General features: G+C 43.4%; 1 protein-coding gene across 1 annotated transcript in view; it reads right to left on the minus strand.

Moving 5' to 3' along the window:
* Window positions 1-2,257: 2,257 nt before the first annotated feature.
* Window positions 2,258-22,796, minus strand: part of LOC135505906 (patched domain-containing protein 1-like) — a 37,200-nt gene continuing 16,661 nt past the window's right edge. The window contains exon 3 of the mRNA XM_064925147.1: window positions 2,258-3,939. Coding sequence (XP_064781219.1) covers window positions 2,258-3,939 — 1,682 coding nt within the window. The remainder of the gene's footprint in view (window positions 3,940-22,796) is intronic.

A 22,796-nucleotide genomic window follows, 5' to 3' on the forward strand; every position in this document is an offset into this window, starting at 1 on the left:
TACTTCAATATGTTGCTTTCAAGATGGTCAATTGTACTGACCATTTTACTCCTGTAAGCTTCTCTATCTTTTGGTCCAAACACACATAATGTTGCTTCAGCTGCCCTCATAGCTTTTATTGCCCTTTTTGAGAGGTACTTTGTCCCTTTCAAGCAGCATATAAAGACAGCAATGGCCTCTCAAGGTCATAACTTTCAATTAAGAATAACCTACGGACAGCCACATCCTTTTACATGAGAGGCATTCTGTTACATGCCACAAACCACCCTAAGGTGACGTATCAGAGGTCAGTGATGACTATCTCCTGCATTCTGACCTTGAGAGTGTCTGCCCTTACAGAGATCTTATCCAGCATCATCAGACTTAGCTTGATAATGCGCTTGGTTTTCCGACGGGGAGAGGGACTCCACTCTGGCCATTCTGGATAGCAGAGAGGCTACTAGAGGAGAATATTGATGTTCTCTGGAGATTTCTAAAGTAGATCAAGCAATGGTCCATGAAAGCCATTGGAATGCTAATATACATCACCAACGGTTGTTTAAACACGCATCATTGTGATGTATGGCATTACTTTGAGGTTTGAACCAATAAGATGTATTTTACATCATGATTTGATTTGACAGAACATCCACATGTACCAAACACCCATATTTTTTTCCCGCTCAAATTATTTGGCACCATAGTCTTTCACACAAACAAAAAGAAACAAATGTATCTCTGATTAAATTATGACCTGTCGTGTCCAACCCGCCCAATCATTTATTTTGTTCATGATGATCCATAATCACCTCTTAATCATGGGACATTGAAACGTGTGACACTGAAACGTGTAAAACACTGAAGATGCCTTGCCAACCATGATGTTCAGATGATTTCTCGAGACACCTCATATCTTAGCCCAGTTAGAAAGGCAGTATGGTCTTCAACCTCTGCAGTACTTCCTCCTTTTGGTTTTACTAGTTCAGAGTTGCCTTTTCCCTCCGAGTTAAACCATCTGCTATGATTTCCTGAACATGCCTAACTCTATTAAGGGATCTGTTCAATCCGTATCGCAGAAGTTACAGCGTGATTGGAATTGAAAGTCAATGTTACCGCGTTAGCGGAGACTGCATTCACAATAAAACGCTGCATATGTCAGCTCAGTCTGAAATGACCTTTACATTTCATTTCTGTAACACTTCAGGGATACAGACTGAATGAAGCCCTAGATTATGTACCTTGCTGCAGTTCTACTCTAATTGTTGGCTAAGAACAGATGTGAGAATGGAAATAAAGCAGATATATCTGTCTCCCTGTAAAATTAACCTTGACAATTGTATCCACACAAATGCAATGTGCAGGATAATTCTTCATAATGGACACAGTGTACGCCATCTGCCCAGTTCAGCTGTTCGCTCGCTCGGGTGTTTACCGGAAAGAAAGAATGGAATCTACTGTGGGTATGCTTTATTTCTGTGTACTCTCAAACCAATTAAAAAGTATACATCCTTCTGTCTGTCTGTCTGTCTGTCTGTCTGTCTGTCTGTCTGTCTCTCTGTCTGTCTGTCTCTCTGTCTGTCTGTCTCTCTGTCTGTCTGTCTGTCTGTCTGTCTGTCTGTCTGTCTGTCTGTCTGTCTGTCTGTCTCTGTCTCTCTGTCTCTCTGTCTCTCTGTCTGTCATACTAATCACACTATAATGGGGTCTTTGTGATGGGGGTAGTATAAGCCTGTGTAGATGATAAAAATATTTAATATGACAAATTGTAGAAAACATTTTAGATAACTTTGACCACCAACCTTGGAGGTACGCATTGCTCTCATTCTTATGCTACCATACTTTCCTCGCGATACTGTAGATTTACAATTGTTAGGATAAGATATATTATCCCCTTACACATTACACTGTAAGTAAATGTATGATATTGTAGTTTCTTCCTGGTTGTGTGAGAGTGTCTGTATGAACAGCAGAGGGAACCATTTGCAGACTGTGCAGATAAAATACACTGTCCCATCCAGTCTGAAGGAGTAGCTGATCTATGGGTCTGACCTGGTCTGGTCTCTAGTCTCGACAGCATGGCTGCTGACTGTCTAGCTGGGTCATGGCTGCTGGTCTATATCTCCCTCCCTCCCTCCTCCTTCTGAGGACTGGTCAGCTTTGACCCCTCTGGCCCTTTGAGGGGCTACAACACATGGCCACCCTCGCTTTAGGACATGCTTCCAACACCTCACCCAACAATCACTGAAGACTGTCCCGCTGCCGCTCACCGACACACGGCTTCTCAGACGTTAGTCACATGATCAGGGTTCTCCCTGACTTCAATGCACTCTATCTCCTCCCTCTCCCTCACTCTCTCCCTCTCCATCATCTCCCGCTCCCTCTCCCGCTCTTTCCGTTTGGCCCGTTTCTTCTTCTTGTGCCTTTTTTTTGATGGGGGAAAAAAGGTTAGAAACACAGGCAGGATGATGAAACAGTGCAGCACTGTGCAGCCTGCGGTGAGGAGGGAGCACTTGAACAGCGTGTAGGTCAGATTGGAAGGCACAAACACCAAGGGCAACATCCCGATAACGAAACAGCAGGCGTTTTGCAAAATGGCCGCCCCGTGCTCCTCTAACGAGATCTTAATGCACTGGGTCCTGGTGTGCTCCGTGGCCAGTACGAAGGTGTACAGGTGGGGTGCACAGTGATCCATGGCAAAGTTGAGAGTATAAATAAGGCACAGGATAGAGATGCTGTCCATGTGTACATTCCAGAGGGTCATGAGGCCCAGGACCCCCAGCTCTACGGAGGTGACGGTCAGGATCAACCAGAAGTTCCCCAGAGGGTTGATGACCAGGAAGAAGGTGAGGATGAGGATGGTGAGCACGCTGAAGGCCGATGTGAGGATGGGTGAGACCACGGAGGAGCTGTAACGGTCCATGTAGACGAAGGTGGGGTTGAAGACGATGAACTTGATGTTGTTGATGAGCGAAAGGGGGCGGAGCCTCTCCAGCAGTTCCACCACCTCCTCCCGTGTCTTCTCCGTGGTCCGCGCCACCAGGTACATCCTGGACGCGATGATCTCCATTTCATCCCCATCTGTCTTGGACAGAATGATGTCCTCCATGAAGTGCTGATACTCCGGGCTGCGCAGGAAGGAGCCCTGCAGGATAGTGATGAAATCACTTTTGGTCGAGGCGCTCACATTCACCACCTTCAGATATTGAAAGTAGTTATCCATCCAGGAGATCTTGTTGAAGCCATGGCTCAGTGTTGTGAGGTGCTCCTGCACCGTGGAGTTCCAGTACTCAATGGGCTCATAGATGTAGAAGCCGATCACGGGGCTGTAGTTACTGAAGTACTTCTGCTGGGTCGTGGCGTAGGACACACTGGGCGTGTTGCTGGCTAGGAGGTTGACGATGTTGGATCCATCACTGATTTGTAAACATCCCATGAAGGAGAAGGAGGCGTAGATCAGGTAGAGGATGACCACGAAGGGCTTGACATAGGTGTTGGTGATCCACTCTGTGTAGTGCTCCCTCAGGAAGTGCTGGATGAAGTGGTTGTGGTAGGGCACGACCTCGTGGTGCGTGACATGGTCATGGCCGTCGCTCATCATGGTCTTGAACCAGGTGGGCTGACGGTCCAGGTACTCCACTGAGGGGATCTTACAGCAGAACACACTGTGGTAGCGGTTCTGCTCCAGCTGACCAGCGAACACCAAGCAGGAACCGTAGAAGGAGAACACGTAGAAGTAGTTGACCAGGACGGCCACGCACATGCTCTGGCAGAAGATCTTCACCGACTCAATGTTGGTGAAGGGGCTGGCACCCATGCCGAAGGTGATGATATAGAGGGAACTGGTCATGGTATAGCACACCATCACGTCAGCGAAGGCGTCTGCCACGCGTTCCTTGAAGGGAAGGCTTTCTCGAGTTCTTCGCCAGCCCGCCAGGAGCTCAAACACTCCTTTGGTTCCATGACCTGAAATGACAGGAACACATACTTTGTCAATGCCAATGCCCGTGAATACACATTAGTCAATTTCTGTTGATCAGTTTTAAAATGATACCATATAGCACATGCATTGTAATACTGAAGTAAAATATATAAAGCAGCAATCAGCAGATAAAATAATAAAGCGTTATTTCACCCGTTTCAGTAAAATACTAAAAAAAGGCTATGGATGCAAGAATAAACCATCCATGATATCAAAATGATAGTTTTAACCATGTTTTGATGCTATAAAGCATTTGTTTACATTTACTTTTGTAGGCTCGACCCTAAACTCTGTTACCTGGTAAGACATGGCAAATGGTCCAGGAACAACAAGGAAAACATAATGGACAACGCCCAAGGACTAGTCAGCCTTTCCACCTCGGAGGGGCCACAATGTATCTCTCTGTTTCAATAGTCAGTCCTCTGGATACTGTATGTGTGATAGAAAAGTACTATAGTTTTCATGTCTGGTATCTATCTGAAACGTGTTCACTGAGGATAACTCTGATGCTATGTATGATCTCTGTGGTAATTTATATTTATGTACAGGGTGAAGTCTAAATGACTCTATAAAAAGGAATCCTGTCTTATTTCCATTGGTCTCGCCCCCCACACAAGCCTTTAGATGCTGTGACACCCCGTGGAGATTGGGCCTTGGTGGTCAGGTTACTCTAAACTTGGTATTGTTTGATTGGTCAATGGTTGTGGGTTATGGGTCAAAAAGGTTACACCTTTAGATGTTATAAATGGAATTAAATGCCTTTGATCTGTCTCTTATACTGTATCCAGTACATGGAGGAAGGTTGTATGATCAATTCTCATTTCCTAGGCTTCTAGGCCTCTGGCCTAGTAGACATCTCTCGGATCATTCTTAGAATAATGCCCAGTAATGCTTGTTAATGCTTTTTTAACTTAATCTTTATGCCTTGTATGTGAATCCATTCATTTGACAAATTATTTAAAGACACTTGTATTTAGAATTAAATTCTCAGACATTTCTTGATTGCCTATTACTGTAACTCAACCATAGTCTCCTTGCATTTTCCTATTTATTTTATGGAATCGGATAAACATTTCAATACGCTAATTGCTTAGTCGTATCATGAGTCGCATGTGAGGTGTATATAATATGCATATATGATCATTATTACCCCCACTACTCTTTGTTTACAAATATTGGAGCAAAACAAGCTTATATTTGGGGTTCTGATTGGGTACGACAGTTGAACTTAGCTCATGAGATATTTCTAAGTTATATTCTTAAAAAAATCAAGTGGTACATATCATTCACTAATCCAAAAATTGATGTAGCAAATGCAGATTGCCCCTTCAAATGCAAAAATACACAAGTTAAATCTGTGGGATTGCTCATGAGCTATAAAAAGAGCTGTAAATAGACGCACTCAGGGGATATGCTCCATATTCACCCCCCCCCCCCCACACACACACACACACACACACACACACACACACACACACACTGTAGTGACGGGTCACAGCCATATTACTGTCTGGGCGCTGCCTGCCATGAATGTGTTGGCTTTTGAACAATATAATAAATGTCACACTTTTCCATCTCCTAAATATTTCAGTGGGAGTGGTTGATTTGACCCATCTTCATGATGTGTTCCACACTGTTTAAAATATTTCCTTAAAAATCTCCATGGTTGGGTCCTTGCTGTCAACGGCATCATACATTTTGACTAATTTGACAAGGGGAAAAAAAAACGTAACAATAAAGGATTACGTCGAAATAATGAGTGAGGTGGATTGAATTTGCTTGCTTTTAGATTTACTAAGCTGTGGTACAAGTCAATGAATTACTGTCAGTTTGTTTAGAAGGTGTGTGTGGGAAACTCAGGCTGCATACAGTACATGCAGCAGTTATCCAAAAAATAAATAAAGGGGCTGTGTCAATGCAAATAGTCCGGGTGGCCATTTGATTAATTGAAGTGGGTCTAGAGTTTCCGGGTGATGGCGATGGTGTTGATGTGAGCCATGACCATCCTTTGAAAGAACTTCATGGCTACCGACATGAGTGCTACGAGAAGGTAGTCATTTAGACAGGTTATCTTCGCTTTCTTGGGCCCAGGGACTATGGTGGTCTGCTTGAAACATGTAGATATTACAGACTCGGTGAGGGAGAGGTTGAAAATGTCAGTGAATACACTTGCCAGTTGGTCCGCTCATGCTCGGAGTACACATCCTGGTAATCCATCTGGCCCCATGGCCTTGTGTATGTTGACCTGTTTAAAGGTCTTGCTCACATCGGCTACGGAGAGCGTGATCACACAGTCGTCCGGAACAGCTGGTGCTCTCATGCATACTTCAGTGTTGCTGCCTCGAAGCGAGCATAAAAGACTGGGTGGCCATTTGAATAATTGTTCAGCAGGCTTATGGCTTGGGGGCAAGAACTGTTAAGGAGACTTTTGTAACTAGACTTGGGGCTCCGGTACCGCTTGCCACGAGGTAGCAGAGAGAACAGTCTGTGACTTGGGTGACTGGAGTGTATGACAATTTTTTGGGCCTTCCTCTGAACAAACCTAGTATATAGGTCCTGGTTGGCAGGAAGATTTGCATCAGTGATGTACTGGGCTGTATGCACTACCCACTGTAGCACCTTATGGTCGGATGCTGAGCAGTTGCCATACCAGGAGGTGATGCAACCGGTCAGGATGCTCTCGATGGTGTATCTGGGGACCCATGCCAAATCTTTTCAGTCTCCTGAGGGGGAAAAGGCGTTGTCGTGCCCTCTTCGGGACTTGTGTTTGGACCCTGATAGTTTGTTGGTGATGTGGACACCAAGGAACTTGAAACTCTCGACTCGCTCCACTACAGCCATGTCGATGTGAATGGGGGCGTGTTCGGCCATCCTTTTCCTGTAGTTAACGATCAGCTCCTTTGTCTTGCTCACATTGAGGGAAAGGTTGTTGTCCTGGCACCACACCAGGTCTCTGACCTCCTACCTATAGGCTGCCTCATCGATAGTGTTAGAGTCGTGCTTTCCCACACAGTCATGGGTGAACAGGTAGTACAGGAGGGGACTAATCATGCACCCCTGAGGGGCCCTCATGTTGAGGATCAGTGTGGCAGATGTGTTGTTGCCTACCCTTACCAACTGGGTGCGGCCCGTCAGGAAGTCTAGGATCCAGTTGCAGGGGGAGGTGTTTAGTCCCAACGTCCTTAGCTTAGTGAAGAGCCAACACCATAGTACCCTCCAAGCTCGTCATCAAGCTTCCTCGTCATCAAGCATCAACCCGGCCCTGTGCAACTGGGTACTGGACTTCCTGACGGGCCGCACCCAGGTGGTGAGGGTAGGTAACAACATCTCCTCCCCGCTGATCCTCAACACTGGGGCCCCACAAGGGTGCGTTCTGAGCCCTCTCCTGTACTCCCTGTTCACCCACGACTGCGTGGCCACGCACGCCTCCAACTCAATCATCAAGTTTGCAGACGACACAACAGTGGTAGGTTGATTACCAACAACGACGAGACGGCCTACAGGGAGGAGGTGAGGGCCCTCGGAGTGTGGTGTCAGGAAAATAACCTCACACTCAACGTCAACTAACTAAGGAGATGATTGTGGACTTCAGGAAACAGCAGAGGGAACACCACCCTATCCACATCGATGGAACAGTAGTGGAGAGGGTAGCAAGTTTTAAGTTCCTCGGCATACACATCACAGACAAACTGAATTGGTCCACTCACACAGACAGCATCGTGAAGAAGGCGCAGCAGCGCCTCTTCAACCTCAGGAGGCTGAAGAAATTTGGCTTGTCACCAAAAGCACTCACAAACTTCTACAGATGCACAATCGAGAGCATCCTGGCGGGCTGTATCACCGCCTGGTACGGCAACTGCTCCGCCCTCAACCGTAAGGCTCTCCAGAGGGTAGTGAGGTCTGCACAACGCATCACCGGGGGCAAACTACCTGCCCTCCAGGACACCTACACCACCCGATGTTACAGGAAGGCCATAAAGATCATCAAGGACATCAACCACCCGAGCCACTGCCTGTTCACCCCGCTATCATCCAGAAGGCGAGGTCAGTACAGGTGCATCAAAGCTGGGACCGAGAGACTGAAAAACAGCTTCTATCTCAAGGCCATCAGACTGTTAAACAGCCACCACTAACATTGAGTGGCTGCTGCCAGCACACTGACACTGACTCAACTCCAGCCACTTTAATAATGGGAATTGATGGGAAATGATGTAAATATATCACTAGCCACTTTAAACAATGCTACCTTATATAATGTTACTTACCCTACATTATTCATCTAATATGCATACGTATATACTGTACTCTATATCATCGACTGCATCCTTATGTAATACATACATGTATCACTAGCCACTTTAACTATGCCACTTTGTTTACATACTCATCTCATATGTATATACTGTAATCGATACCATCTACTGTATCTTGCCTATGCTGCTCTGTACCATCACTCATTCATATATCCTTATGTACATATTCTTTATCCCCTTACACTGTGTATAAGACAGTAGTTTAGGAATTGTTAGTTAGATTACTTGTTGGTTATTACTGCATTGTCGGAACTAGAAGCACAAGCATTTCGCTACACTCGCATTAACATCTGCTAACCATGTGTATGTGACAAATAAAATTTGATTTGATTTGATTTGAGCTTTGAGGGCACTATGGTGTTGAACGCTGAGCTGTAGTCAATGAACAGCATTCCCGCATAGCTGTTACTTTTGTCCAGGTGTGAAAGGGCAGTGTGGAGTCAGATTAAGATTGTGTCAACTGTGGATCTTTTGGGGCGGTATGCAAATTTAAGTGGGTCTAGGGTTTCCCAGATGATGGTGTTGATGTGAGCCATGATCAGCCTTTGAAAGATCTTCATTGCTACCGATGTGAGTGCTACGAGGAGGTAGTCACTTAGGCAGGTTAACTTCGCATTATTGGGCACAGGGACTATGGTGGTCTGCTTGCCTTGAAGCTAGCATAAAAGGCATTTAGCCCATCTGGTAGGCAGCTGGGTTTCCCTTTACATTATTTAATAGTTTGTAAGCCCTGCCACATCTGACAAGCATCAGAGCCGGTATTGTAGGATTCAATCTTAGTCCTGTATTGAAAATATTCCAGTTTGTACTAGCAAAACAGTTTGGTAGCGTACCATCTGCGTCATCTGACCACTTCCGTACTGAGCGAGCAACTGGTACTTCCTGCTTTAGTTTTTGCTTGTAAGCAGGAATCAGGAGGATGGAATTATGGTTACATTTTCCAAATGGAGGGCTAGGGGGAGCTTTGTATGCCTCTCTGTGTGTGGAGTAAAGGCAGTCTAGAGTTTTTTGCCTCTGGTCACAAATGTGATATGTTCGTAAAAATGAGGTAAAACAGATTTAAGCTTGCCTGCATTAAAGTCCCCAAACACTAGGAGGGCCGCTTCTGGATGAGCATTTTCTTATTTGCTTATGGCTGTATATAGCTTGTTGAGTGCAGTCTTAGTGCCAGCGTCGGTTTGTGGTGGTAAATAGACAGCTACGAAAAATATAGATGAAAACTCTCTTGGTAGATAGTGTGGTCTACAGCTTATCATGAAATACTCTACCTCAGGCGAGCAATACCTCAAGACTAACTTAATATAAGACGTTGCGCACCAGCTGTTATTGACAAACAGACCACCACCGCCACCCCTCGCCTTACCGGACATAGCTGTTCTGTCCTGCCGATGCACGGAAAACCCAAACAACTGTATATTATCCATGTCGTTGTTCAGCCACGATTCGGTGAAACATAAGATATTACAGTTTTTAATGTCCTGTTGGTAGGATAGTCTCGAATGGAGCTGATCCAGTTTATTCACCAGTGATTGCACTTTGGCCCACTCGCCGACGAATTCTCACAAGGCACCCTGATCTCCGCCCACTGTATTTCCTTATTATCTTCATGCAAATGACAGGGATTTGGGCCTTGTCTGGGAGCAACATTATATCCGATGCGTCAGACTCATAAAAAACCCATCTTTGTCCAGTTTGAGGTGAGTAATCGCTGTTCTGATATCCAGAAGCTCTTTTCGGTCATAAGAGAAGGTAGCATCATGATTATGTACAAAATAAGTTACAAACAAAGAGAAAAGACACAAAATAGCACAATTGGTTAGGAATGCGTAAATCGGCAACCATCCCATCCGGCGCGATTCTTTATTTCCTGCATATCTGGCGCCATTTCCTACATATCTGATATGAAAACACATGGCATTTCTGGGTATGATTGGAAAAACCCTGGGTTACATTAACGTGATTTATGAGTTGCAGGTGGGGAATGGATGATAGTGTTGGGCCCATCTGGTAAAATATCCCCAGATAATATCTCCACTAGAATGACTGCGAAAACAAACTCTGTTACCAAAGCCTTGGTCTGATGTCACCAAAGACCTGCCAGAAAAATACATCATTTAAAAACACATTTTTTACAGCATCTTTGAAATTCTCTTTGTAATGAAAAGCACTATCTAAAATAAATATGTTATTATGTGCATATACAACATACAAAATCAGTCAGGCTGACAGGGACAGGATTTCCACTCAGACACAATAAAAAAATTATATAGTTAGGGCTATTTTGAATTCGAGCTGTACGGCGCAGAAATTCATGCCTACCATGAATATAATAATACTAGGTATATACTGTACATTGAGATTACATGACAGAGTTTGTAGGCTCTGAGGCCTAATACCTAGGAAATAGCCTGCAGGTACAGACAGGATCTGACTCTATAGGACTTCTGGCTAATCCTCTGCATCATCATCAGTGGCATCCCTGGGCTCTCGCTCTCTCTCTTAACAGAAATGGGATTGAATGAGCCTCCATACACAGACCAAAGTGACACACTTTCCACTCCACTGAACCCCTGACAGGTCCTTTATCATTAAACTCCAGTTACATGAATGATTGTGTTAAATAATACACGTGCAGAGAGGCATTAGAAGGCACCGTATAAACTGGTGCTTGTGACTCAGCCGGTCGGTCCTATGCAACAACAACATCAGTCAGAAACAGATAAACACAGTGTATGTTATCACTCCACTCAGATGCTGCTAAAATGCTTTATTCGATAGCTACTGTAAATGTGAAGTAGGCCATAAGTAGGCTTGAGGACACAAATGTGTTTGTCTCCTGCATGTATCTATGAATCACTGTTGCATTCTAGTAGTGCCAGGCTGTCCGAGGTCAGGATCACTGTTGCATTCTAGTAGTGCCAGGCTGTCCGAGGTCAGGATCACTGTTGCATTCTAGTAGTGCCAGGCTGTCCGAGGTCAGGATCACTGTTGCATTCTAGTAGTGCCAGGCTGTCCGAGGTCAGGATCACTGTTGCATTCTAGTAGTGCCTGGCTGTCCGAGGTCAGGATCACTGTTGCATTCTAGTAGTGCCTGGCTGTCCGAGGTCAGGATCACTGTTGCATTCTAGTAGTGCCAGGCTGTCCGAGGTCAGGATCACTGTTGCATTCTAGTAGTGCCAGGCTGTCCGAGGTCAGGATCACTGTTGCATTCTAGTAGTGCCAGGCTGTCCGAGGTCAGGATCACTGTTGCATTCTAGTAGTGCCAGGCTGTCCGAGGTCAGGATCACTGTTGCATTCTAGTAGTGCCAGGCTGTCCGAGGTCAGGATCACTGTTGCATTCTAGTAGTGCCTGGCTGTCCGAGGTCAGGATCACTGTTGCATTCTAGTAGTGCCAGGCTGTCCGAGGTCAGGATCACTGTTGCATTCTAGTAGTGCCAGGCTGTCCGAGGTCAGGATCACTGTTGCATTCTAGTAGTGCCAGGCTGTCCGAGGTCAGGATCACTGTTGCATTCTAGTAGTGCCAGGCTGTCCGAGGTCAGGATCACTGTTGCATTCTAGTAGTGCCAGGCTGTCCGAGGTCAGGATCACTGTTGCATTCTAGTAGTGCCAGGCTGTCCGAGGTCAGGATCACTGTTGCATTCTAGTAGTGCCAGGCTGTCCGAGGTCAGGATCACTGTTGACTGCTTCATTCATACAAGTCTGCTGCTCTGCCTCCTTCTGACACCATGCCTGAATGCTCACTGGGGATTTCTTTTTCTTTTTTTTTTAAAGTGACTCGCTCTGAGTTATGGTGGTATCTGTCTTCGCTGTTTGAAACACAGAATGCAGGACTATGGAAGCTGGTACAAGCATTTCGCTACACTCGCAATAACATCTGCTCACCATGTCTGTGTGACCAATACAATTTGATTTGATTTGGTAGCTCACCAGTAACATAGGTTGTAGGCAAAACATGATAAATAATTGAGCACATGAGGAATAGCTCTCCTTTTGTTTCTTATCATTCTGTACAGGTAGACTTATGAACAAAGTGAAGAACAAGACCCTTTTGGGATTGCATTCCATCCATTTCTGCCTCTGGGCAAAAACTTGATCGTACTGATATAATACTGTTTAATGAATACACACTTGGAAGATTACAGTTTCACCTTGATTACTTTGAGGCTACTTAAACCCTTTACAATTGTGGGAATTGGCCTATATGGATAGGGCTAAATGGAAATATCTCTTACAGAAGAAATATGAAAAGCATATGCATAAGCATGGTATCAATTGAAAGGGAAAAGTTCGGAGATTATAGATCAATTATTAGACCAAAGTTGAGGACACAACAGTTCACCTGACACAAGATCCAAACATCACACTGTTGATTTGATGTGTATTTTACATGTACTGTACTTGACACAGCATTAGATAACAAAATCAGATACATTCAGTAATATGATGAGAATATTCCAGGAAAATGTGTGGACATAACATAAGACAAAACAATCGCATGGGTTTGAGTAAGAGGACTTACTGGTGTCTCCAAGTGGCCACACATCTCTTCAAAGTGTGCACAGTTCCTAAGTTATTTCAAAACACTTTTAGGACTCAAAGAAGAGTCTTCAACGATAAGGTGCTTTTTGGAGCTCTCCTAGCTATGCTGTTGAGGAACTACAGCAAGCACACTTGTAGTTGTTTTATTTGGAAGACAACTCTGCTGCATGCACGCCATCACACAGTTACTTCTGTTGTTTACGCAATCCAAAAACTGACCATTATAAATTGCAAACTGTGTGACGTGGGCATCATTTGAAAGCTTGTTCGATTGCCAACACGACTAGCTAAGTTCTAAAATACGATCTGACAGTGTGGGGGCAACCTCTTGCGGGCACGCGGTGCTCACGTTCAGAACGGCGGTCAATCAAAACCCATACAGCGCTGTGAAGCGTAGAGCCAGAGCTCTGACGTCATTTATAGCCACCGCGTTCCAATTTAGGTGCTTATCAGTGCCCAAATCTGTCATTTTCAACCAGAATACGGTTACGAGTGTAAACGGCTAGCGAGAAACAACATAGTAAACAGGGAATGTAACAGAATTCAAATTAAGGGACGAGAGAACTTTCAGAAACAACATATTCAGGACTGTGATCTTCATTCAGGCAGAGCAACCTCAGATAGTTCAGGAGACACTGTCACATTCAATGTCTGACAATGTCTGACTCGCAACGTCTGAAAGAACCCAAACTCCTCAATCAAGCATGAGGTGAAAAAACAAATACACAAGTCTGAAACCATGACTGTTCAATGCTATATCAGCTTTCCCCTGACAGAGAACGTTATCCTCAGACGGTTCAAAACTGAAAAGACAAATTGTAGCTTCCAACTGCATACGCTTCAGAGAGAGGAGTTGATTTGCAGTCCACAGGCCTTCCCAGACATGTCCCTCGTGGGCTGTAGAGCCATACTGTTGGCAGAACATACAGTACAGTATGTGTGGAAGGCCTAGCATGGCTTCTGCCAATAAAACATAACCAGTGCCTCTTTATTCTTCACAATCTCATTTTAATGACTGGGACAGACAACCGCTAGCCATACAGTCGGACACATTGTGATCGTCGGGACAGCCATCTCAGTACATTCAGAGTCAAGAGGAATAGGCTACAGCAGGGATGGGCAACCCTTTTGTAGGCCTGCGGACCAATACAATTTACTGTTGAGAGTTAGAATAATAGAATACACAAGGTTCAATTTCAAAATTTGGTTGTGCATCATCAGTTACTTAATTAGCCTATGTCAGTAAAACATTTCATATATTGGTAAGTTAGTCTAGCGGCCAACTATCGAAACTTGTAGTAAGCATTGTCGAACTACTGCCCGGGGTGGGGCCCATTGATTATCAGTTATCATATTAAAAACTGCAAACATTTGCCTCCACCTTATGGCAAAATGTGTAGAATTGCAGGGAATTTGCTGTAAAACTGTCTCCCACCCCCATCAAAGTTGCCATTCCTTGGGCTATAGGGAGGCCCACCTGCCATGCTCTCTCAGGAGGAGACAGGCACTTTATGTTGAAATCCCAGACATTATCTAAACGTCCTATTCTCACGATGCTACCTGGCACCGTACATTCTGTTCCAGATGGAGAGAGGACATTCACGTTAAGAATAAGATCACTTTATTTGTCAATTGTCAGTTCAAACTGAAATGTGACTTCCACTTTTAGCCCAACCCCTTCGAAAGACACATACAGGTTTTTGGTTAAGTGACTTGCTCAACTGCAAAACTTCAGTATCTAGGATTTGATAATTGCAACCCTCCGGTTGCCAGCTCACTTCCTGGCAGAATTTTCCTACCAGACGCAGGATTCAAACTGGCAACCCTTTGCTGGCTTGCCTCTCTAACCGCTAGGCTACCTGCCGTCCCTGATCTCCGAAGCGGAGCAGCGTGCCATGCGGCAGTAGCCAACGGTATCTCAGGAGGAGGCGGTTCGATGAAAGGTTGTACCTCATTTCCACTGCAGCTCCCAGACAGGTACAACATCCCACTGAGCTTGAGGGGGCAGTTTGTCAAAGGCCTCTGGTGGACCATTTCAGGCACGACAAAGGACTTGGAACAATTATTGGCAGGGGGAGGCCTCATCCCCGAGCCGGAGTCGCATCAGCCCGAGTCATTAAACCAAATTACATTAAACTTCAATGGCATACAGGCAGAAAACACATCAATCTCAGATGAGGAAAACACCTCTCCATTGATTTTTTTTATTCGCATACATTTTTCACAGGTGATGTGACAGAGCAAACATTGGAAAGATAGTTCTGCTTTCTTTGAGAATGTATCAAACTTGATAAAAAGACAGATGAGTAAGTGTTATGTAATAAAGAATGTGGCTTTGCGGAGTATAGTTTACCTACATCGAAGTAAACTAACGTCAAATCAATATCCTGACAAAAATCTCAAATAAAACCAGGTGTTTAGATAATGACCAACTTTATAATCTGTTTGTATCATTTTATTTCCCTCTGAGCAACAAACTAGCTCTTGCTAGACTTTTGAAACATGTCTTTCATTAGGAATTCGTTAAGCTACAGATACTGATTTCCCAATGCTGTCTACTCTGAAATATACCTTTTTCCAAATCCTGGCCTAGTTAGCAGCAGTCGTTCTCTCTGGAGGTGAGCTAATCCCTCTGCAGTGGATTACAGATGCAATGAGTATAGCCTACAATACTATATAATGAAACAGGGAAGCCCTGATAACAGACACAGCTAGCCTACACATGGGCATCACATGTGGTTCCAGACAGCATAGCACAGCACAGCCTAATCTACCGACTGCCTGCCCTGAGGCATGGAGAGGGGAGGCCCAGCCATCTGGAGAAACTCACTGCTAATGGTCAGAGGTGGAAGGTTGTAAGAGACACACACACACACATACATATAGGTACTAATACAAGTCTATTCCTTAAACCTGCAGCATGGTGGAAAACACATGAAAGATATGAAAACGTGTCACCCGCTGACTGAAACAGCCCCCATGGGTAAATAAAGATATGAGCTTTCACTGCATTTGGTTCGTCAATCATCTACAATTCCAAATTCCTTTGCTAAAATGTACAAGATACAAAAGACAATCTGAGAATATTGTTTTATTTTGTGGCTCTTTTTGTTTCTTTCTGTTTGTCCGTTGAGAGCTAATCTAAAAAACCAAAGGTGGCCAAGTTTGCTCAGCTGGAAACTATATTTCTGCAGTGAATCTTCAGATTCCTAATAGGAGTGTGATGGGTCCTGCATGATGCTTCAGGAATGCAAAGGAAATCATGAATTACTGTTGGAGTTGAAATGGGAGACAAATAAAAACAAATTAAATGGAAGAGGGAAAAAATAGGTCCCCTGCAAAACTGCACGATTTGGAACTTTATTTGAGTGAGAAACAACATTACAAATGTATGATATTCATCATAGTGTTGAACTGGGGTGTTAATTAACAAGGCAGAACAAAATACAAATAGTAACTGTCTCATTGTGACCAATAAATTAGTTCTATTGATCTGACTGAGACTGCTTTTGATGAACATAGAACTGCTCTATAACATGATATACTGTATATAGGGCAGAATGGTGGATCTATGTCTATGCATATCTACGTGTATCTGTCAAACATAGATACAGTTATAATCATTATTTCTCTGGATGGATCAAACCCATTTCATACTTATGTGGATTCTGATCCATACCCAGATCATCCTAAATCAATTACTCTGACTTGTGCCTCTGAGTTTGATTAAAGGTGATAAATGATATTTACAAATGTGAGCACACACATGAGCCAGATCAATTCGGTAAAGCCAGTTATGTCATTTCAGTAATACCACCAGGAGTCGTGTTCTGCAGAAATCGATTCTGAAACATTCCAAGAGAAATGGAACAGCTCATTTAGTCATTTGCATTTTGAAGTTTCTCTTCCTGGAAAAACACTACTTAACATTAATTGTTTAAGCCTTGTGTTCCTGGCTGCTGAATTAGAAATTCACAGGAGGAGAAGAAAGCCTCTTTACTTTGGGTCTGTGTATATGTTTGCAATTAGAAAATATCTCAGTATCTGTGCAGTGGGTTATTACATTCCCGAGGGAATACAAAGTATATCAGTTTCTATTTAAGCAATAAGGCCCAGGGGGGGGGGGGGGGTGTAGTATATGGCCAATATACCACGGCTAAGGGTTGTTCTTAGTGAAGACGCAAAGTGGAATGCCTGGACACAGCCCTTAGCCGTGGTATATTGGCCATATATCACAAATCCCAGAGGTGCCTTATTGCTATTATAAACTGGTTACCAACATAATTAGAGTGTTAAAATGAAGTGTTTTGTCATACCCGTGGTATACGGTCTGATATACCACGGCTGTCAGCCAATCAGCATTCAGGGCTCGAACCACCCAGTTTCTAATGGACATTTGATTCTGGTAATTTCATTCCAGCCATACACCAATCCAGAAACAATTGAATTGTGAGAGTGTGTGAGGGAGTGAGTGAGTGAGTGTGTGTGTGCCTGCATGCCTGTGTAAATGACCTATCTGATAATTTTATGGTAAGACAGACAATCACCTTAAATGTGCAACTATGGGTCATAGGATGACATTACAGTAACAGTGACAATATCAGCTAAGCATCAAACCTGATTAGGATAATGGATAATGGACCATAACACACAAAACAGTTTCTTACTTGTAAACATTTTACGGAGCTACTGAAAAAAGTAGTCCAGTTATGGGCCATTGGGCAGAGTGTTTGGGTCATATACATTTAAGAGCAATTCATTGGATTCAGTTTGATTGAAACTGGTGCTCTAAGATGTCATAGTGTGCTGCATGGTGTGGAGAGTCTTACCGTTTTTTTTCGATTGCTAAACGACAGTGGACACAACTGGAGTCACATGTGCAAAACTCTAACTACAGTCTGCACAGCAGCAGTTCATGTGGACCAAACTCTAGTTCGTTTTTCATTGCTTGAACACAGTTTTCAAAACTCTACACACTTATCCCATGACTTTAACCACAACCTGCACAACACTGGATTTACAGCACTTTGTTCAAATGCTAACACACTGCTGTCAAAACTGTGAACCACACATTCAAACCGGAATAGATTTCAGCCTTGTGCCTTTCAAACACTGCTGATTGCAATTTCAGCTGAAAGGCTAAGCAGGTGTCTTGTTTTAGACTTGTTAGTGAACACGGACACATATTACAGTATATATAGGTAGAGCTCAGAAAGACTCATTTTGGAAATGGAACAAGGAAGATGGGTGCGTGGAGGGAGAAGGGTGGCAGGGAGAGGGCGGATGCGTGGAGGAAGACAAAGAAGACAAAGAGCTATTATTTCAGATGAAATAAGGGCTACACTTATAGACCATGTCGTGAACCATGGTCTCTCATTGAGAGAGACAGGGTTGAGGGTGCAACCCAATCTGCAAAGATACACAGTGGCATCTGTAATGCTAATGTTCCATCATACAAACAGGTGAGAGTTACATCCTTACAGTAAATGAAAACATTACAGGAATCTATTTTGTATTGCAATTATAGAATATTTACACAGATATATATTACAGTAAGTTTGACTGTAAAATATATTTTTACAACAGGACCCAAAGGCTGCCCCCAACAGGGGGAAGAGGAAAAATATTTTCAGATGCGCAGGAAAATGCTATTGTTGACATGGTTGTTGTCAACAATGCAATAAAACTGTGGGAGATTCAAGATAGAGTGCTGGCTGATAATGATATATTTGAAAATGTTAAGTCCTAAAGAAACACCAAGTTACAATGAAACAGTTATACACTGTACCGTTCGAGAGAAACAGTGAAAGGGTAAAAGAGCAAAGATACCAATATGTCCAGGTAAGACGTCTGAGGTTACGTACACAGCTATACAAAATATTTACAGTAAAAAAAAACACTAGCATTTCTACAGTAAAACTGTGCACTTACTGTTTTTCAGAGAGTAATGGAGGTGGAAGCACTGGAAAGACCACATTCATTTGTATTTATCGATGAAGCTGGATTTAATATTGCCAAAACACGTCGCAGAGGAAGGAATGTTATAGGTCAAAGGGCCACTGTGGAGGTTCCAGGCCAAAGGGGGGGAAATATCACCATGTGTGCTGCAATGGCCAATGATGGTTTGCTTCTCAACACACCACTCATTGGCCCATACAACACAGAAAGGCTTATAGCTTTCCTAGAACAGTTCTATGCTCAGCTAGTGCCAGCAGAACAGGGGGAGCCAGTAAGAAACCCACAAGTTTTTGTCATAGTTTGCGATAACGTTGCTTTTCACCACTCTGCAGCTGTCACAGATTGGTTTGCAGCAAATCACAGATTTATGGTTTTGTACCTGCCTGCATATTCACCCTTCCTCAACCCAATAGAGGAGTTTTTCTCTGCCTGGAGGTGGAAAGTGTTTGGTCACCACCCACATGACCAAATGTCTCTTTTGGAAGCCATGCGTGGCCGGATGTGAGGACACGAGTCCAGAGGACTGCCAGGGATGGATGAGGCACTCCAGAAGGTTCTTCCCCAGGTGCATGGCAAGAGAAAACATTAGATGTGATGTTGAAGAAAACCTGTGGCCTGATGCTAGAGAGAGGCAGGATTAGCCCTTCAATTATTTGTTCGAATTACAGTATGTACTTTTAGTTTCTACCTTTTTTTCTCATTACTGTAATTCCGTAAATTACAACAGACTATTGAAGCAAACTGCTAATTTTCATTTACCTTAAAGAATTGTTATGTTCTAAAAATTTTAATAAATCATGTGAAAGAATGTCACTTTTCTTTGAAGAAAATATTACTTTGTATGAAGTCACTGAAATTGTTCAAACTGTAAAGATGAAAAGTTTGTATTTTCTGTATTGGTGTTTGATGCTAGTGTTTTTACTCTCAGTGTGTTCTGAGTGACAGTGTGTGTTGAGGGTTGTGCATAGTGTTTGGCTGCACTGAGCGTGTTTTGAGCCATGTGTTAAGAGTTGTGTTGCTTGGAATGAGTTTTGCAGGTGATGTGAACTGTTTAGCTCAGGTGACTGTTGGTAGTGCAGACTGTAGTTAGAGTTTTGCACATGTGACTCCAGTTGTGCCCACTGTCGTTTAGCAATCGAAAAAAACTGTAATGATTGCCTCAGCAGTCTCTGGTTACATTACTGCTTTTCATTTAAAGCTTCCACTTCTGAGATGACCAAATAAAGGAGCTGTTCAGACATATCCACAAGAGATGACATGATTTCACCACAGCAAGTGACATGTGGGAACAATGGGGGATGTAAGATAACTTGTTTGAAATGTTCTCAAAAATTAATTGGTGAAACTGACTATAAAACGTACAGTATCAACATAGTTATTTGTCTAGAATAGAATGGAACAGAATACAACTTTATTATCCATTGACATCTAGACACAAAACATGGAAGCTGTTGTCTTGTGAACTTGGCAATCTGTCTTGAGAGGCCAATAGAACTATAGACCTGGAAGGAACAGATCTGTGAAGTCAAAGCACATTTCCTGCTAACAGTTCAATTAAAGATGGATTACCCTAACATACATACCACTGCATTGATTCTCATCTATAAAGTCGCTTCCTCCCCAGTCAATACTCGCCTTCTCACTTACCACAAAGCAGATCACTTATAACAGCATCTGGCTCATTCTTACTGCTGTAAACTGGAGTAAATGGTAAGAACATACAGAAAAGAGACATTTGACAAACTGCTCCTCTCTCTGAGTTTATTATGTGTTTAGACAGGCATAAAACCAAAGTTAAGATAGATGATGTGAATGAATTTGGGCAAAACATACAGACCCAAGTACTGTATTGGTAAAAGTTCAGGTCAAGGAAAGTATGCATGATCTAACCATATTGCATGGTGAGTGGTTTCTCTCTCTGCCTGGGTGAACATGGAAATGCCATTCTAACTTAGGTTGCTGCCGCATTGCCCTGAAATCTCTCTGCTTCCTGGTCCAACACGGCAATGGGAAATTAAATAGCTGCTAGCTTAATGACATGTAATATGTCATGCTTGAGGACATTAGTAATAAGCAGCTCTATCAGAATGTATCTAATGTCTTCCTGAATATTTTTCGCTCTCCTTGGAGCAGATCGATAGGTTTTGTTCAACACATACACTTTCCTATCCACTACATGTATATATTTTGGTTTGCTCTGCAAGATAAATTAAGTTTGTGTGAATATTTCTCTCTCTATGTGTATGTGTGTGTGTGTTTGTGTTTGTGAGAGTGGAAGAGAGAGAGAGAGAGTGTGTTCATTGGTTTATTTTCAGATCCCCAGCTTTTGCCAAAGCAGACGCTAATTCTTCCTGGGTTCCACACAAAACATAAAACATGACAAGTAACAAAACACATATAGACTGATAGATAAGGACAGTCACACACATTCATTAATAGAACACTATAAAAACAATACAACAACAGAAATAATAGTACAAACAATACAACACCGGCAAAATAATGTGTGTTGGAGTGTCTGTCTGTCTGTGTGTGTGTGTGTGTGTGTGTGTGTGTGTGTGTGTGTGTGTGTGTGTGTGTGTGTGTGTGTGTGTGTGTGTGTGTGTGTGTGTGTGTGTGTGTGTGTGTGTGTGTGCGTGTGCGTGTGCGTGTGCGTGTGCGTGTGTCCTCACAGTCCCTGCCGTTCCATGAAATGTTGCTTAATCTTTTTTTTAAGGCAATTTTGCTGTTTTCCTGAGTAATTGGAGATGGAAGGATCTGTATAATACTGTGAATTCCCTTTGGACTTGGGGACTGTGAAGTATGATCTGAATTGTATTTGATTATGACAATCTGGAAATTTCATTAGAGCAATACTTCTCATGAAAACTGGAAGAGAACAGTTCCTCTCTCATCAACCCTCAACCAGGAAAGACTGGCACGCATGTTGTTGATGTTCTGCACGTGCAGTTAAGGGCAAGGCGTGCTGCCCTCTATTTGAGGCAGCTGCAGCTCGGTCTATTCTTTGTTGCACTTGACCATATTACTGGACAGTAATCAAGATGGGACAAGACCATAGCCTGAATAACAGACATACCTCTCCCAATCTTCACCACAACTTTGTCAATATGACTTGACCATAATAATTGATCATCCAATGTTGTAGCTAGGAGTTTAGCTTCCCCAACTTGATCAATACTCACACCCTTTATGTACAACTCCAGCTGAGGTGTAGTTCATAGAGAATGTTTTGAGCCAAATACAATGCTTTTCGTTTTAGATGAATTTAAGACCAGTTTATTATTAATCACACATTCTGATACTGACTGTAACTCCTTATTTAGAATTCCAGTTAGCTCACTGGCTTGGGTGGTGACATGTAGAGTGTGGAATCATCCGCATACTGTATATACACTATATATACTTAAGTATGTGGACATCCCTTCAAATGAATGGGATTCGCTATTTCACCCACACCCATTGTTGACAGGTGTATAAAAATGAGCACACAGTCATGCAAACTCCATAGACAAACATTGGCAGTAGAATGGCCGTACTGAAGAGCTCAGTGACTTTCAACGTGGCACAGTCATAGGATGCCACTTTTCCAACAAGTCAGTTCGACAAATTTCTGCCCTGCGAGAGCTGCCCCGGTCAACTGTAAGTGCTATTGTTGTGAAGTGGAAGCATCTAGGAGCAGCAACAGCTCAGCTGTGAAGTGGTAGGCCACACAAGCACACAAAACAGGATCGCAGTGCTGAAGTGCGTAGTGCGTAAAAATCTTCTGTCCTCGGTTGCAACACTCGCTACCGAGTTCCAAACTGCCTCTGGAAGCAATGTCAGCACAATAACTGTTCGCCGGGAGCATCATGAAATGGGTTTCCATGGCCAAGCAGCCGCACACAAGCCTAAGATCACCATGCACAATGCCAAGCATCGGTTGGAGTGCTGTAAAATTTGCCGCTATTGAACTCTGGAGCAGTGGAAACGCGTTCTCTGGAGTAATGAATCATGCTCCATCATCTGGCAGACCAATGGACAAATCTGGGGTT

Source organism: Oncorhynchus masou, chromosome 19 (genome assembly GCF_036934945.1).
Source record: "Oncorhynchus masou masou isolate Uvic2021 chromosome 19, UVic_Omas_1.1, whole genome shotgun sequence".
Classification (NCBI taxonomy): Eukaryota; Metazoa; Chordata; class Actinopteri; order Salmoniformes; family Salmonidae; genus Oncorhynchus; species Oncorhynchus masou.